Source organism: Octopus bimaculoides, chromosome 16 (assembly GCF_046866305.1).
Source record: "Octopus bimaculoides isolate indiv1 chromosome 16, ASM4686630v1, whole genome shotgun sequence".
NCBI classification, from domain to species: Eukaryota; Metazoa; Mollusca; class Cephalopoda; order Octopoda; family Octopodidae; genus Octopus; species Octopus bimaculoides.
The window spans coordinates 21,261,713-21,281,013 of record NC_142943.1 but is presented as its reverse complement, the minus strand read 5'-3'; the positions used below and the strand labels follow the sequence as shown (position 1 = coordinate 21,281,013).

Genomic DNA, 19,301 nt, shown 5'->3' with positions numbered 1-19,301 from the left:
TACATATATATATATATATATAGACACACACACACATATGTACATACATGTATGTGTGTATATCTCCATACATTTTTGTCAAGGTGCTGTAAGGTTGAAGCCATCATGTACATTGATACATTGATCACCAATGGAGGAACATAACTTTAGAAATTTCTTTTCCTTATTTCGTCCTCTATTCTTTTATTCAGCATTTATTTATTACTTTTGTTGACTATCATACATACACATAGACACACACACACATACATATATGTATACATATGTGTATGTATACATATATGTATGTGTGTATGTTTCTTTTTTTGAGCCCCATGATTTTTGCTGGGCCTCCGAGGCTGGTGGGATTAATGTCGTTAACGTTACGTTTAAAGTGTTGCAAATCAACATCTGCAGGAAAAGATATGAGCAGATTCCAGAAGGCCGCGACGTTCTGGAGCATGAAGTATTTAGCATGGGGGTAAGCGCGGGGAAGGGTGATTAGATGCCCCAAGTGTGCCGATGGGTGCAGAGACGAGTGGGACAGGGTAACTGAGTGGTGGACCTACAAAGAGGCTTTTATTGTAGCAACAGAAAAGATAGAGGAGGTAACATGTCCGTGGACCAGAGGCTGAAGTGTGTCCGTTAGTGACGTATATATGCATACCTATATACGTAAATACGTATGCATACGCACATACATATGTATGCGTATGCACACAAACATGCATACACATATATGCTTGCATGCATACATACTTACATAATACATTCATGCATAGATTCAAGAGAAGAATTATTGACAAGCATGATCAAATAAACCGGTCTAAAACCGTTTTATTTTCGTCCTATTTATTTATTTCTAGGAGTTTATCGTCAAGTACGTTTCATTTTCCACCTTCAGCTTTTGAATTTGGTAAATAAGATTTTGGAGAAAAATATTTTAAAATATGTATTTTAATGTCACATCAAAAAATACTTGTTAATGTTGTTTTCATCGTATATTTCCATAGATACTTCACATAGCAGTATGTACACTGCACTCACATGTGTATGTACTTCTACATATACGCGCGCGCGCAAGAAATAATTACGCATACATACATGTACATATAATTATACAAGCACACACACATACACATGTATTTGTGTATGTATAAAGGTGCATACATAATTCTGTTTATGCTAGTATGTACGCGATGTTATCCATTTGTCAATTATTGGTTGATAAAACAAAACGTCAACAATATTAATTATAAATTACAGAAAAGAAACATGGAAATAAATATCTCTGTTAAACATCACAAAGAATATTTTTTAATTGTTTATATGAAAAGTGTGTGTTTGTGGTTGTTATGATTCTGGTTGTAAGTATAAGTGTTGTATGTGAGTGTCTGTGTGGTTGTGAGCGGCCCCTCTATGAGTGAGTGTGTCTATGGTTGTGGGAGAGGCAGCAGTGCATGCTGGGTAGACTCAGCTGTGATGTAAACAGTTAGGTACAGGGTAAGTTGTTTTCCTTTTCACTCGCTGCCATTTTGCTGATAGACCGCTCCAATCGTGATGTCCACCAGTCAGCAAGTTTCAGATAACGATGCCTGGGCATTGTTGGCGCTGAAAAGTGCGCCATCCAGTCCGTCAAAAGTAAATTGGAACCCAGAGCCGGAAGGACCAGTTTTGGCCCGGCTTGAAGGCCGTGACTTTGAGTATACGATGCGGCAAACACGGATCGTCATCGGTCGGAACAGCAGCAAAGGCGAGGTGAACATCAACGTTGGTCACTCCAGCTTTATATCGAGGAAACATCTCGAGCTTTGTTATGAACCACCGAACTTTTTTATGAAATGTTCAGGCAAGAACGGAGTCTTTGTTGACGGCATATTCCAGCGGAAAGGCCTATCGCCTTTACAACTACCCAAAACGTAAGTAAATACCGCAATCTAAGAGAGAATGAGAGGGATGAAGAGAGAGAGAGAAAGAAAGGAGAGAGCGTGAAGGGGAGAGAAAGAGAGAGAGAGAGATGCATAACTACAGATTAGGCATTAAGTGGGGGATCAAGTTTATTTTTATTTTGTTTTATGACAAACTTCCTTTCACCAGTAATATCTTACATTCTTAGTAAACATCCATGCTTAAGCTGTTTATCACAGCAATACTCTAACCTACTCTTTCCTCTGTTTATATGTATTTATACGCCTCTCCATTCTTATAATATCATATTTGTCTGCTCCCATGCTGTGCATACAAAATTCCTTTCAGACAATATATTGTAGCATGTCTGACTACAGTGTTGTTATTATTTATTATTCAGCAAATCTAACCGAAGTAATTCAACAATGGGATCCATGTTTTAATTTATTGGCCAAGCTTTTCTTAATTTACTCTACGAATGGTTTTCCTTTTTTGTCTTTTTATATTTTAGATATCGTCAATTATTATTTTCGTTTTGTTCCTTCTGATTATGCTATAGACTTAATGCCGGTCGTGCTTTAATATATCCATATACGGTTACAGTGTTGCAGTCTGCATGGTCAGAAATTAGGGCAACCGACAGTCCTTCAGAGCCGGCAAAATTTCGTTAAGACCGACTGAGAGATGAAGTAGCCGAATAAAACTCTTCATTTTGTATCCATTTATTATTAGAGTACAATTGATATCTTCGGAATTAATTAAAAACAAAAAAAAAATCATATAACGTTCAATAATAATTTAATTATCGAGAATCTTATGTACATACATTAGTCACATGTATGTCGGTATATATACATACATACACACACACTCACATATATTTATGTATATATGGTAGGGAATCTGCTAAATATAAATTGTTTTCGATTGCTTTTCCTCCCTCGTATGTAAAAATAACAAAACTGTGGTGTTTAATATGGTCGGGTGTATTTATTTTATTGTGGTGTTAGTGCGTAAGTGGCTTTAATAGTGGGAAAGAAGAGTCACTGAGGATTTGAGTGTGTGCCGACTAAAACAACCGGCGAACTGTTGTAGCCAATAATCGTGCAGTTAACACCAACTTCGTCGTCACCACATGTTTTTATAATGCTTCGCAATCCAGGCGAAATAGAGCCAGCTTTTCATGGCAAATCCTTCCTCACATCCGTTTCTATTTTATTTTTCTGTCGCCGACTAGCTTATATTTACTCATCTAATGTGTCATCAATCACTGTTTTGTTCTTTTGTGAGCTTTGTAAATGCCATGTGCGTTTTCATCATGGCGGCTGTGTAAACAAGATTTCAGACTGAAGACATCACAAGCATCTAGAGAGAATATATATTTATAAATATACATAATATATATATGTATATACCTTGACTGCCGTTGATCGGGCAGTGTAAATATTACTTTTATCTATAACACGTGGGAAACCGAACCCTTTCGTCGTTCTTATCTTTCTAAATGTTTTAAAGCTACAAAGCGGTAACAAAATATTTTAAATAAATAAATATCGTTTAATTTTTAAATCCGGTCTGAGGTGAACAACATAATATCTAGAGGCAATCTTCTAAAAAACAAAAAGATGAACATGGTTCGAATTCTTCTGATATTTTTATTTTGCAGCACAGATCAATGTTTTTAATCCTGTGTATTTTTTTTCCCACCATTAAGTTGTGTTTCAAATGAAGAAACACTCCCTTCAAGTATCTTGACAAAACTCCACACACACCCATGGTGGTGGGTCTTTTTCTGCGCCGTTACTGAGAATTATTTCCCCTGTTTTTGTTTACTTAAAAAGCCTTTTCGACATTTGATCTACTAAAACATCTACAATCGCTACTCTGCCCTGAATTATTTTCTCCCACTCTTTGTTTATTTATGGAGGTACACACATACACCACACACGTGTGTATATATATATGTGTGTGTGTGATTATATAACCCACTAGTTCTTTAAATTTAGGTCATCAATTTATTAGTTATTTTTAATGTTGTACTCCAGTGTATTTTCTTTATATATATATATACACATATATATATATATCTGTAATAATCCTTATATCTATTTAACTATATATATTTTTTAAAAGCAGACGTTTCATACACACACACATATATATATATACATACAGACACACACATGCACACACACACTCTACGTGTAACTCTGTACCTATATCCGAGTTGATGGGGTTCGGTCCTCAACTACGTCGATTTTGCAATTTTTCTTATGCTTGCAGACCATATATATATATATATATATATATATATATATATATATATATATATATATATGTAGTAGATGTGTGCAGTTTAACGATGTCAGTGGGAGAAAACAAGTGTATAAAACTAGCTGTGTTCATTTTGTTTACAGCAGCTTTGCTTTGAGTAGTAAGTAGCAAGTGCCAACAGACAAACAATCCTACACGTCTTCTCTCTCTAACATGCTATTTTTCTTTCTTTTTTTTTTTGTAGGACAGGATGATGGGGAGGGGTGCGAGAGAGAGAGAAGGAGCATCTTTCGGTTGTATGTGATGGTTTATTTAGTTCAGCGATGGACGTATTTCGTCTCATCCCAAATCATTCTATCAATTTTGTCAGAATTAAATACATAACTACCAAAGAACCATGGACATTCGTCTCGAGGATGCTATTTATTGCTCATCAAGCTCTGGCATTTTTATATGTCTGTCGTCTTTCAAAATGTATATACATACATATAAATATATTTCCCTATTGATAGTTTTCTTCATGAAGGAAAATGCTGCCAAGAAAAAAACCTAATAGAAATTCTGCAGACGTTGGTTATATCGTAATTCGCGATATTTGTGCGCAGCTGCATATTTCGCCGTTGGACGAAGGAGTGGTGTCTGCAATAGCGAGTTGCTAATGCTCGATACTGCTTGATTCATAATATACCTGTTACCGGTTTGTTCGTACTATGGGATGGTCATGTGCTGCTTAACAACACTTTATTTCACAAAAGACCTCTCTTCTCTTTTAGAACAATGCTTCGGGTTTCTACACTATCGCCTTGTATTTGTTAAGAATTATTTAGTTTATAGGGGCGTGGGGGTTTATATATATCTATCGATTATCTTCGTAGATTAAAAATAAAAAAAATCTGCAAACGAACAGATTTTAAAAAATAATATACAAGAACACTCGTCCTGTTTTTCTCACATGAAGCACGCGGCTTGTTTCCTAGTCACCCATTATAAAAATGTTTCTTTCTTCTAGCACATGGGTGTGTGATACAAAACACATTCGCAGTCTTATTGGCCATCATTGCTTCGTGTTAAAAATTAACCAGCAAAAAGCTATTTCTGAATATGGGGGACATGAACTAATTATTTTATTAATTAAATGTGTTATTTACATTTATTATTATTATTTTTTTCCCGTATTTCCTCTTTAAGGCTGTAATGTTTCTCCCCTCCCATCAACGTTATCCGCCATCTCTTCTAGTGGATGTACTTCAAATCTATCCCAATAAAATGTTAATATAATTTCGTGTTTGCTAATAATACACATGACAACGTTTTGGTCTTTTCGTAATTCCCTTGGGTTTATTATATTTTATGAACAGTAGCTATAAATCACTGTTTGTATTCCTTCCTTCTCTTATATCTTACGGTTATAACATTATATATATATATATATATATATATATATATATATATATATATATATATATATATATATATATATATATATCTATATATATATACACACATACACACATTTTCAAACATGTTTATATCTTAAATCTCGTGGCCTATTAAAATCGTATTCACAATAACTTTAGTAAACTTCTAATCAATATAGTTTAAAACCGCATTTATTTGTCTTCGCGTGCGTGTGTGTATGAATAAATTAAATTAATTATAATTCAGAAATTTAATTTGCAAATTTAATAATTTATTCTATGAAGTAATAGCCTTTTTTTTCTAATTACTGTTTAAATTTTCTTTATACTCGCATATAACTGGAATTTTACTGTGAATTTTGAGTGTCACGTTTCGAAATTTTCGTAAATAGTAAATTATGATCACATCTATCCAAAACATTTTTTAAAATGAGAATTCCAAACAGTGATATTCACGGTTCTTAATTGATTAAAAAAAAAATACTCGAAATTTTAACATGCTCGTAGTCATTTTGTCAATCTCTTCATAATATTTGTCCATGTTCGACAGGTTTGCAATTTTTGGTATTTGCTTTTAGTCAGTTGACGTTCTTGCTGCCAGTCACCTAGTATGTTTACATATAAATCCATCACTAATTTTGTATTCCATAATTAATTTTTAGTTTTGTTATTGAAGCATAATTGTCATTAACCATCATCCTCAGTTAATCTATTTTTCTCTCCTTGTATATAACAAAAATATAGTGTTCGCCTAATTGTATGCAATGTGTGTTTTTTCTTTTTGGCGGCTCTGTTAAATTATAAGCATTGCTGTTATTTTATAAAATCACTTGTTTTGTGTATTCATGGATGCTGTAATGTCACACAATTTGGCAGCCATTTTAACAGATGGCATAAAAACAAAACAAGATGAAAAGTTGCACTTTAAATTTATTCAACGGGTACTGTTGATAGTTGAGGAAATATCTTTTTTTTGTTTTTGTTTTTGTCAGAAATAAATAAAAGATAGTGAGGTAGGTTCCAACCAAGCATTGGGTGACATGGCAATGAAATGATGCAGTAGATCCATAAAAGCTAAAACACAGGCCTGAAAAATTGGAAGGAAAGAGCAGAACAATATCAAGTAGCCAGAAGAGAAGCTAGACGTTAGGTAAACATAGGATGGAGAAGAGCTGAAGATGAGAGGTTTGTCCTGTGATTAGAGGGATCAGAGGTGTTTTGGCCCTCATTGACACTGAGTAAAGTCATGAAAATACTAGAAGTTACTGAGTAGAATGCATGGGGGAGAGAGAAATTATCCCAAGTAGATCCAACAAAGTGTCCAGCCATTATTGACCAGAACTTGCAAGTTATTTGAAAAGGCCATTCAGGGTATGAGAAAGATATCACTAAAATACTAAAAAATATCTGATATTTTCATGGCATACATTTATCTTTTTTTTGAAGTTGGTGGATTGCCATTGGAGGGAGACTTACTGCTATCTCTAGCAGGTCAACTGATTACTTGAAAGTTTCCTCATTGGTCTCCGCTTGATTGATTATTTAAGAGGTGTCATTATCTCAATAACTGGTGTTGGGCAAAGTGACATAGAAAAGAACTTAGTGCAGAAAGAGCTGTAGCAGAATTAATTAGAAAGAAAATTAGTATGGATGAGATGCAGTTTCAGTGTGTGCCAGGATGGGAAACCATTTCTTAGGCCATTACAAGGGAAGTTTTTAGATAAGAGCAGGACAAAATACCCCACATTCGTTACCATGGAGAAGGCCTTTGATAAGGTGGCATTCTCTGTAGCCTGGTGGTTGCTAAGAAAACTAAGTGTAGATGAATAGTTTGAGGGCTTGTTGGAGTTTTTCAATTCAATGTACTGAAGTACTTTTAGCAAGTGGAGAGCTTTGAGTTCAGTTAAGAGTTTAATGTATAGGTAAGTATCTATGAGGAGCCCTTTAAGTTTTAATGGAGGAGTTCAAGATTGGTTGACTGTGGGAATGCCTATATGTCAACAACTTAGTCCTCCTGCCTGAATTAGTCAAAGAATTGGAGAATATATTCAAAACAGTGATACATATTCTAGAATCAAGAAGTCTGAAAGTAAATCTAGTGAAGACAAAAGTCTTAAAACTTTATTACCATTTGGTAAGGGGTCTTTGCTTGTTACGCAGAAAAAGTGCAGTGGGAATGTTTTGTGTGTACCTAATATAAACTGTAGGAGCACATGAGATGAAGTGGGGGAAACAGGCAGACTGACAGAAGAAAGAACTTAGCATGAAAACCAGGTGCAGAAGTTTAGTTAGCGGCAAGAATACCTGTAAAGTAAATTCTTTCAGAGGTCTTTTGTTATCTACTCATCCTAATTTGTATTAATGGTAGGTGTTTTAAGACCATAGTAGCCAGAATAAGAATAAGGTGGAAGAGGTTCTGGGAGCTATTATCACTGCTGATGACGAAGGGATTCTTGAGCTAGTGAGGGAGTCTGTATGTGGCCACTTGACTTGCTAGAAATAGCAACTAAATACCCTCATATCACATTGTACTGTCCTAGAAAAGGACGGATAATATAGTTATGAGTTCCTTGTACATAGAAAAGATGGGATGGTCATAACTGGAATACTTTTGTTTGTAAATCTGCTTGGTCAGGGCTTACCACAGGCTAAATAACAAAGGAATTATCTTTTTTAGTGAAGGGCAGATTGTATGATACAATGCATGTTATTGTATAGTAGTGGCATTGAATGTAGAAGGCTGTGTATAGAGCAGTAAGAATGAAGGTAAGCATACTTTGCTAGTTGTGTAATGTAAGTGCACATAAATAATTAAGTGCAAATGCACTAAGAGGAAAACAAAAAACAACAACAACTGTTTAGTTTATAAGTGGAACCAGAATTAGTGTGCAAGAGAAGACTGTGCTGTTATGGATATGTGATGTGTAAGAAGGATGAATTTTGGGTGGGCAAATCTGAACCATTTTTTTTTTACCTATTGGATCCCTTTTTGTTCAGATGGACCCTAGCCATTTGATGTTAAAAAATCATATTATATTTTTATAATTAAATATTAGAAATTGTATAAAAATAATTATTAAAGGATTTTGTGTATTTTAGGACTATAAACAATTTATTGCAGATAAATTTTTACAACATAATCTTACATGGACCCCCAAGGGCCATATGGGCCCTTGTTGAGAACCACTGGTCTAGGTGGAGGATGAATATCAAGAATATATGGGAGCATGTTGTGAGGGAATAATCTAGGGATGCTGAATCTCACAAAAGGGATGATAAAGGGCAGTTACAATTGGTGGGATGTGCTGGACATGACACACCCTTTAATTCTTATTTTATTCAGGTGGACCCTCCAAGCCATTTGAGGTTTAAATAATCCTATTATATTAATTAACTATTATTAGGATTTGCATATTTTGTGTGTTGTAGAAGGATAACTAATTTATTGCAGATATTCTTTTCTACTTTAGGCACAAGGCCTGAAATTTATGGGGAGGGGGCCAGTCAATTAGGTCGACCCCATTATGCAACTGGCACTTAATTTATCAACCCCGAAAGGATGAAAGGCAAAGTTGACCACAGCGGAATTTGAACTCAGAACGTAAAGACAGACGAAATACTGCTAAGCATTTCGCCGCCTTGATTTATTGCAGATAGTGACAACAAAATGATGCTATTGGACACTTCCTCATAATCGTAATATGAGAGTTTTAAATGATGGTCCTCAAAAGCATGTTTGAAATGCTTTATTTATGCAAAAAAAATTGTCAATCACTCTCGTATTACAAAAAATAAAGCTTTCCATCTGCATAAGTTGATTATATATATATATATATATATATATATATATATATATATATATATATATATATATATATATAAGCAATATATGAGTATATGCATATATATGTACATGTATGTACATACCTTCATCTACATACATATCTGGGTACATGACGTTGCAAAAAAAAACATGGACAAAATGATAAACAAGTTACAAAAAACAAGCAGGCCACATAGAGGACATATCCTTCATCAGCTGCCACCATTAAAACACTGGCGTTTCGAAGAGTTAGGGCAGTGTGTATGTGTTTGTATTATGTACATGTGTGTGATGATAGGCATTTTGGGACAATTAACATTTAGATAATTACTTCAAACATTTGGCTCACTTTGGACTACTCTCATGTATATATTGTTTATCTGACACATTGTTTCTCAATCTCTTTTTGTCTATGGACCCCCCAGATTCCTATTTTACTCAGGTGGGACCCTCCTAGCCATTCAATGTTAAAAAAAATCCTACTATATTAATTAGATATTATTAGGAATTGCATAACAATAATTATTAAAATATTCTGTGTATTGTAGAAATATAATCAATTTATTGCAGATATTGACAACAAAATCTTAGATGGACCCCTAGTTGAAAACCACTGGTCTGACACCATTCTGATCCCACCAGCCTTTTATTCAGCATACACTTGTGTACAAGACTGAATATTCAATCTGATATCTGTGTGGCACCCTATTTCTTCTGTTTAATATCAGGAGACTGAATTGTACTACACAGAAACTTTTTCATTATGTAGTGCAGTTCCCCTATTTAGAATTGTTGTACCTCATAATCACACAAAGAGAGAGGAAGTTACTAAATAATGGAGAAAGTCACAAGAATTCCAATGGTATGTTTCTTGTGTCAGTATTCTATTTGTAGTAGTTTGGTTGCTAGAACATTGTAGATATTGGTTAATTGGTGAGAAAGTAAACTAATTGGATCAGCAGTGTCCTTCAAATAAACAAAGTAGATTTTCAGTGTCAGAGTTTAATATTTGGACTGGTTTATTAATATCATCTGTAGTTTATTTTTTATTTTTTATTTTTTACATGAAATATAATTGTTCTCAATTGACAAAGATAGCTATTGTGTAGTGGATCATAGAAGGTATATGGCGTACTTATAATCTTTTCTACTCTAGGCACAAGGTCTGAAATTTTTGGAGAGGGGGCCAGTCGATTAGATTGACCCCAGTATGCAACTGGTTCTTAATTTATCGACCCCGAAAGGATAAAAGGCAAAGTCAACCTTGGCGGAATTTGAACTCAGAACGTAAAGACAGACGAAATACCACTAAGCATTTCGCCCGGCGTGCTAACGTTTCTGCCAGCTCGCTGCTTCATGGCGTACTTATAATAATGAAATTCAAGTATATTAGAAGTAAGTTATGTATTTGAAAAAGGCTGAACAGTTTTGAGAAGTGTATTGTGTATGATTGGAAATTATAACTGATAGTTTGTTGTTTAGATATAAATCATGAAAGGTATTCCTACCATGACCATCATATCTGTTTATTCAGACATAGTGTGTCTGCATTACATTTATATAGAGGAATACATCTGAGTGTTATATAACTCCAGCTAAAGTGACCTCTGTTATTTATCTTATTCATCATCATCATCGTCATTTAACGTCTGCTTTCCATGCTATCATGGGTTGGACAATTTGACTGGGGACTTGCGAACCAGATGGCTACACCAGACTCCAATCTGATCTGGCAGAGTTTCTACAGCTGGATGCCCTTCCTAACGCCAACCACTCCGAGAGTGTAGTGGGTGCTTTTTACATGCCACCAGCACGATTCACCAATTTTAAGTTGATAGTTGTTGTTTAGCCCTAGGCACTCTGATAGAGTAGTTTTATGATTGAAAAGTGTTACTATTGAGAATTGTCTTTTTATATACATAGGACTATGTGGGTTAATGTTTTTTTAAAAATTTTTTTAAGCAGCTTTTTCTGTGTAGCAGAGCAGTTGAGGTTCCCTGTTTGATTTCTGGAAAAAAAAAAAAAAATGTAATTAATAAATAGGTGACAATATCAACTATGTATCATCGACATTAAAACTTTAGAAACAACTCCAAATGGACACCAATAAAATAGTTTTGATCGAAAATATTTGAAGTTTTATTTGTTAGCCCAGTTTAACAGAGCTGGGTTCATGACTGTATAGAACTGTAAACCTCAGTGCCAGTGGGAAAGTGCACAAACTGAGAAGTTAGATATGGCATAAGTGTAAGTCCACAAACTGAGAAGCTAGATATGGCATAAGTGTAAGTCTTGACAGCAGGAATTTGGCAAGTTTAGAGAAATAATATTTGTTGTAGAGCCAGGAGTGGGCATAAAATTTGATAGTTAATCAAGGTGTTACTTTTAAATTTTGGTACAAGGCCAGCAATTTCAGGGGAGGGGTAAGTCAACTGGTACTTATTTTATTGACCCTGAAAGAATGAAAGGCAAAGTCGACCACAGCAGAATTTGAACTCAGAACTTAGTGACAGACTAAATCCCACTAAGTATTTTGCCTGGCTTGCTAATGATTCTGCTAGCTTGTTGCCTTAGTCAATATATTGGTCATGACTACCTAATGCAGTGATTTTCTGATTGACAGATACTACCTTTGCTTTTCCAATCCCACCCCTTACAAAAAAGAAGATAGTGACATTTTTTGGGACCATCTTCACCTCTTTATTACAAACCAAAATAGAGTTTGCATGTACATAATTCTTTCATCAGTATGATATGGGGCAAGTTTAAAAAGTTTAAAACAACCCAATTTTAATTAATCATGTGACTTGTCTGCCCACTTTCAGTGCTGATAGTACCTACCCCACCGCACCCTGTGAGAAACAATGATAGCTTACTCTTGGTGGTGATCTATTATTTTTGTAATATTTTAATAATTGAAGTATCATATTGCGTTGTCAAAAATGTTTAATTAATGTAATTTTGAGCTATGAGAAATACTTTGATATCTCCTGTAGCTTTTGCTACATTGGAGAACTTGAGTTTATTTTGTGCTTCACAGAAATTGTTGGTTCATCATCATCATCATCGTCGTTTAACGTCCGCTTTCCATGCTAGCATGGGTTGGACGATTTGACTGAGGACTGGTGAAACCAGATGGCTACATCAGGCTCCAATCTGATTTGGCAGAGTTTCTACAGCTGGATGCCCTTCCTAATGCCAACCACTCAGAGAGTGTAGTGGGTGCTTTTAACGTGCCACCAGTCAGGCGGTACTGGCAACGGCCACGCTCAAAATGGTGTCTTTTATGTGCCACCCGCACAAGAGCCAGTCCAGAGGCACTGGCAACGATCTCCCTCGAAAGTCCTTACACATGCCGCGGGCACAAGTGCCAGAAAGGTGTCGCTGGGCACAGGTGCCATCACAATTTCGCTTTCGCTTGCCCCAATAAATCTTCGCAAGCTGAGTTTTGTGTCCAATGAGGGAGACGACGTTGGCATGGGTGCCAGACGTCAAATTTAACTCTATTTCGATTTCACTTGGAGAGATCCTTATTAATGTCTACACTGGTTAAGACCTGTTTAGTTACCATTGTTGTTACTTGCAATTGGGGAGGAAAGGAATGGAGAGCAGTCTTATCAGTATAACAGTTGTTGTTTAACCACAGGTCAGCTCTTGTTGATCAACAGGGCTCCATATATGAACCTCCCATCTTTCTTTTGGATTTGTGTATCAACGTCTACCTATCATCATTTTAACATCCATTTTTCCATGTTTGTATGACAGTGACACTTGCTTTACAGCTATCACACAATATGAAGGCAAAGTTATAATAACACACACACACGACAGGCTTCTTTCAGTTTCTGTGTACCAAATCCATGCACAAGCCTTTGATTGGCTTGGGGCTTATATAGTAGAAGACATGTCCAAGGTGCCATGCAGTGAAATTAAATTTGAAACTATGTGGTTGAGAAGCAAACTTCTTATCACACAGCCACACTTGTTCTTCCTTTTTCAAAGTGGTAAGTTTATAATTTTAGAGAGATTTGACTACTGTTTCTAAGAAGTCAAGCAACCCTGTAGAGGCTCTTTTTCATTCATTTGTTATGAATGATTTGGTGATTATTAGACTGGAGGTTATTGAGATAGAAAAGGGAAATGTTGTCCATAAGGTTTAATCTGCACATACTGCAATATAATGGGCAACAAAGTAGCTGTTAATTCAGGTGAGTAATTAGTTCAGGGTGTAGTTTATTATAATTGTCTTAGTCACTTTGAGATTTGGTCAAATTGGTTAGTAATTGGTTAAATAAGAGAGCTTACTTCAGTTGGGAGTATGTTGTAACACAAATATATTCATTTGTATAAAGTGCGCTTATTTCATGGTGAAAATGTGAACTTATTTTGGGTTCTTATATTTGAAGGTGACGTTTGGAATGTGGTGTAAACCAGTCATTTTGGTACTACTAATACCATATGCATGCATAAGTAGGATTGTTGTGGCTTCAGAGTTATTCAAAGCAAGAGGCATGTTATGCTGGCTGTCGCTGTGCAAATACAACCGACAACTTTTGTGTGTTTGTGAATGAAAAAGTAGGACAGTTTTTAAAAATTGGTAACCACTGTTAAAAGGAGAAAGCTAGCTAGTTAGTGTGCATTAGATGGTAGTGTCTTCTTGCTTTCTTAATGATTGCAGTAATTGAGTTTCTGTGAGGACTGAATCTACATATGTTTGGGTAAACAGCTGGGAGGATGGCAGGTTAATTGCCCACTACAGTAAACATTAATGCATCATCATCATCATTTGTTTTCCATGCTGGCATGGGTTAGATGGTTTGAGTGGAGCTTGTAGGCCAGGGAGTTGCACCTGGTTCAAGTCTGTTTTAACTTGGTTTCTACGGCTGGATGCCTTTCCTAATGCCAACCACTCCATAGAGTGTACTGGGTGTCTTTTATGTGTCTGTGGCGCAGGTGCTTTTTACAGGTTACCAGCACAGGTGTGCTTTACATTTCACTGGCACAGCTGCTTGTCATGTTTCACTGAAACTGGCCACGACTACGGTTTAACTTAGCTTGATGTCTTCTCAAGCACAGCAAATTACCAGAAGTCTCTGTCACTAATCATCACCTCTGTGAGACTCAGTGAGCAGAAATATTACTGATGTCAGTGAACGACTTTGAGGCAATCCAATAAAAGCATTTTGGGGGAAAAGGTTTAGAAATACCATCAATGACACTATAGAGGTGAAAAAAAATCAAAGTGTGATGGCATTCTGTTATAGTGTCACAGCTTATCAATTTTACATGAAGGTGCATGGCCTAATGGTAAGGCTGTTGCACTCATGATTGCTAGATTGTGGATTTGATTCCTAGACTGGGTGGCACATGGTGTTCTTGAGCAAAACACTTCATTTCATGTTGCTCCAGTTCCCCTCCCCATTAGGGGGAAATGTTGACCTGCTTGCCAAGTCAGCAGGGTGGCGGTATGCAAAAGCGCATTGTGACCAGCAGTGTGTAACAACATCTGATAGTCTGGTCAGTCAAATGATCGCATGATTAATTTTACTGTGCTGTCATAGCTCACAACGTTGAGAGGTTTTAGTTTATTTACAGCAAGGCAGACTGGATTATTTCAGAATTAAATGTTTTAACTATGGCTATATCATTGCCAGGAACAATACAGAAATCCCTGACCCCTCAGTTGGTCATCCACTATTCTGTTGTCTTGGTTTTCTGTGTTTAGATATTTATGACTTGCTTAAACCCAGTTACTTTCGTAGTGTCTGGATAATTCACTTTCGTCATATTGTTTACATTTGGTACAGATGTAATTAATTTACATCCATTTTCTATGTGGGCACAGCTTCTTGCTTCTTACTATGATCTTTGTGAAGTTCAGCATCTTGAGATCAGTCCTCTACCTCTTCTTCCTCTTCTGTAGGCTCCTTTTACTTGAATTGCTTGGCACCGCTTCACCCCAGCTCTTCATACACATCATGTGTGCTCAACACCTCATTTGGTGTGTGCTGGAGATCATTGGGGAACACGTATCTAAGGGAATAGACGTAGGAATGGTGGAAAATGAGATGAGGTGAGTAGGTTTGGATGAAGATAGTTTACAGTTTTCAGCAAGTTGAGAGGGATCTGAGACTATTGTATCAATCTTTGGATTTCTAGCATACATAATAGGTCATCACCAATAGTAAAGCCCATCAGAGTAATATAGAATATTAGAATAATATGGGTGTGGTGTCATGGATATAGTTTCTTTCAGTGAGTAATGTTGATGTTTTGATGTTGTTATAAGGTTTATAATCTTTTCTCCTTACCAGGTATTCCCTCAACACATGTCTTGTCTATTGAGACCATTCTTAAATGCTTCTGATTCCTCAACATGGCCTAATTTTGGTTTATAATTTTACTTTTACCTGTCATTTCATTCATATTGAATTTCGGTGGAATTATATTTCTCCATTTTGACATAATTCTGTTCTGAGTATTTGCTAGCAAATATTCAAAAGGCTTATATTGTCTATTATGTTTTTCTTCTTTTTTTTGTTTTAGTGAAGGAAATAACAAAGGATTTCTAAAGTGATAAAAATTTAGAGAATGTTATTTTGGAAAAGTGGGTCTAGTGAACATCGTAGGCACTATTAGATTTGAAAATTTGAATTGGTGAAGGAATATCTGTGTGGTAAGAAGCTTGCTTTCCAACTACATGGTTCTGGATTCAGTCCCACTGCATAGCATCTTGGACAAGTGTCTTTTACTATAGCCTTGGGCCGACTAAAGTCTTGCGAGTGTATTTGGTAGATGGTAACTGAAAGAAGCCTGTTGTATATGTGTGTGTGTGTCTGTTCGTCCATCACTGCATACAATCTGTGTTGTGTTTATTTCTCTATAGCTTAGTGATTTAGCAAAAGAGACTGATAGAATAAGTACCAGGCTTTTTTTAAAGAAAAAAAAAGAACTGGCATTGATCCATTTGACTAAAAATTCTTCAAGAAGGCGGTGCTCCAGCTTGGCTGCAGTCTATAAATGAATCAAGTGAAAGATCTAAGATTATAGCATGATTTGAGCTAAGAATTTTTCTTTAGAGCCAAAATCTTTGGTAATAAAGAAGGCAGAAACATATAGTCCATCAGATAATTAGCAATGAAAAGGATACCTCGTGCCAGGCATAGGAGCAGCCTCACAAACTTGTACATATTTGATCTTAGAAGGCTTTTACATTCTGAGTTTAACCCTTTAGCATTCAGGGGAAGGATTATTTATTCACGTTGTTTTGAATTAATCATGCATTTTCAAGATTTTAATGGTGTGTTTGTATATTTATAGAATGACATTGTAGGGTTCGTGTGAGTGGTTGGATCTGGTCAGTTTTAACATACAGCAGGTAAAATATTTTGACTGGGTATGACTGGATTAAATACTGAAGGGTTAAATCTCATTGTGGTCAACCTTACCTTTCATCTTTTGGGGTCAATAAAATGCAAGTACTAGTCAAACACTGGAGTCATTGATATTGACAAACCCTGTTCCCTCAAAATTCTCAGCCTTGTGCCTAAATTCAAACCCATTATTATTAGGTGAATTGACATATAGGTCAATGGGTCATTAAAATCATTAAAAGTGTCAGACGAAATGCCTCGTGGAAAGCCTCTTTACATTCTGAGTTCATATCCCACTGATGTCAACTTCAGTTTTCATCTTTTCATGGTCTTGGGTTTTATGTAATTCTGTAACCTCCTTGTCTCAAAATTGCTGGCCTCTTGCCTAATTTAGCGACATTAAGGCTGATGAGTAGAATAGTTAGAATGTAAGTTAAAAAAAAGACTTGTGGTATTTCTTCCAGCTCTACATTTTGAGTTCAAATCTTGCTGAGGTCAGCTTTAGCTTTTATCCTCAAAGGATGAAAAGCAGAGACAATAAAATTATTAGTCAAGAACTGGAGTTAACGTAATTGACTAAACCTGCACCAAACTCAAATTGCTGGCCTTGTGCCTGAATTAGAAACAGTTATTAGTATAAAAACATCAGTATTTAGAAATGAAATCATCACCCACCACCACCATCATCATTATCATTAATAAGGTGGTGAACTGGCAGAATCATTACTCCGTTGGACAAAATACATAGCAGCATTTTCTTCTGACTTTACGTTCTACTGCCAGGGTTGACTTCACCTTTTATCCTTTAGGGGTAAATAAAATAAGTACTAGTTGAGCACTGGGGGTCAATGTAATTGACTTAACCCTTTCCCCCAAAACTGCTGGCCTTTTGCCAAAATTTGAAACCATTTTTATTCTGGCAGAACTGTTAGAATGGGCAAAATGCTTAGCGGCATTTCATCTGTCTTTGTGTTCTGAGCTCAAATGTCAGGGTTGACTTTGCTTTTCATCCTTTTGGGATTGATAAAATAAGTACCAGTTGAGCACTGGGGTGACTTAACCCTCTCCCCCAAATTGCTGGCTTTGTGCCAAAATTTGAAACCATTATTATCATAATTATTATGACAACAAGCTGGCAAAATTGTTAGCATGCTGGGCAAAATGCTCAATGGCATTTCATCTGTCTTTACATTCTGAGTTCAAATGCCACCAAGTTCGACCTTTGCCTATCATCCTTTCTGGGGTTGGTAAATAAAGTACCAGTCAAATACCAAGGTCCATTTAATTAACTAACCATTGCCCCCTGAAATTTCAGACCTTATGTCTATGTAAAATAGAAAAATGTTATTATTAAAGAAGCTGTCATCATTGTTATTGCTTTCACCCATTTGCATTTTTGTTACCAAGCACAGTCAAAGAAGAAAAGCCATTTCTCTCCTAATAGTTATCTTCAGGGAATCCTTCGGGAGCACTTTGGATGTCTCCCCATACCGGGGAAGACATAAGGTCTGTTACTTTTGGACATTTTTGGATATAATTTTATTTTGTTTACATTTAACTTAAGATGGCTTCTTGCCAGAAAAACGATGCATTCATTGCCGTTCCTTTTTCATTTTTATGTGCAACAGCACAGGAAACAAAACAAAAAAAAAAGTATTAATTACACAGCAGTACATATGTATACAACATGGTAAAAAAAATGACTGTTTAACAGATAACATTAGTTCGAACAATTCTAGTGATTAAACTAACGACAACAGTGTGTACACAGGTGCACATGCGTGCACACACACACATTGTTTGCCCAGATAAAGTTTGAAAAATCCAGGATGAGTGATCTAAATGACAATACCAATTTTTCATTCATTAATGCTGCCATTAACAGACAAATGCTGGACATGAATCACCCAGCAGAGTTTATGTGACCGTAAGTGGTGGGTGTATCACTAAGTCTAAGGGTTCTTATCCTAAGTCAGGAGGAAGGTCACATACTCCTATGTTGCCACTGGTGATGCTGTTTCCTTATGTCTTCAGGGAAATTGGTGGTAATTCTGGCTGATGTGTGGAGCTGTCTTTTCTGTCAATTAGGGCAGGACTTACAAAACTATATCTCTAGATTTTAAAACTGAGGACGGGGTGAAGTTTTAAGCTGAGCTGGTGTATCATGCACCTGCCGATAGACTGATGCCACAATCTATGGAATGATGTAATAAGAGAGTGACAGTGAATAATGTTAACAATGATGTTGGTTCTTGGCTTGTCACTGTTGTGGTACTGTTAAGGTGGTTAGAGTTGCAGTAACCAGGAATGACATATGGTTACATGGGGTCAGCATAGTTATGTAGGTTCTTATGATTTCTAAAGATTACAGATCTGTACCGAGGCCATCCAATGCAGAAAATGCTTTTGGACATCAAAAATACAGAAAGGAAAGTCCATGAGACTTGTGGTGCAAGGCAGTAGATCTAGCTGTTACTTGTGTGGCAGTAAGGGCCATTTGAGGACTTTCTGCATAGAACAACCTGA

The 19,301-nt window shown here is 36.1% G+C and overlaps 1 protein-coding gene across 2 annotated transcripts in view; it reads left to right on the top strand.

Annotated features, from left to right (window-relative positions):
* Window positions 1–1,458: 1,458 nt before the first annotated feature.
* Window positions 1,459–19,301, top strand: part of LOC106870720 (forkhead box protein K1) — a 99,762-nt gene continuing 81,919 nt past the window's right edge. For both annotated transcript variants that reach the window (XM_014916889.3, XM_014916888.3), the window contains exon 1: window positions 1,459–1,898. In XM_014916889.3, the coding sequence (XP_014772375.1) occupies window positions 1,540–1,898 (359 nt within the window). In that variant the 5' untranslated portion in view covers window positions 1,459–1,539. The remainder of the gene's footprint in view (window positions 1,899–19,301) is intronic.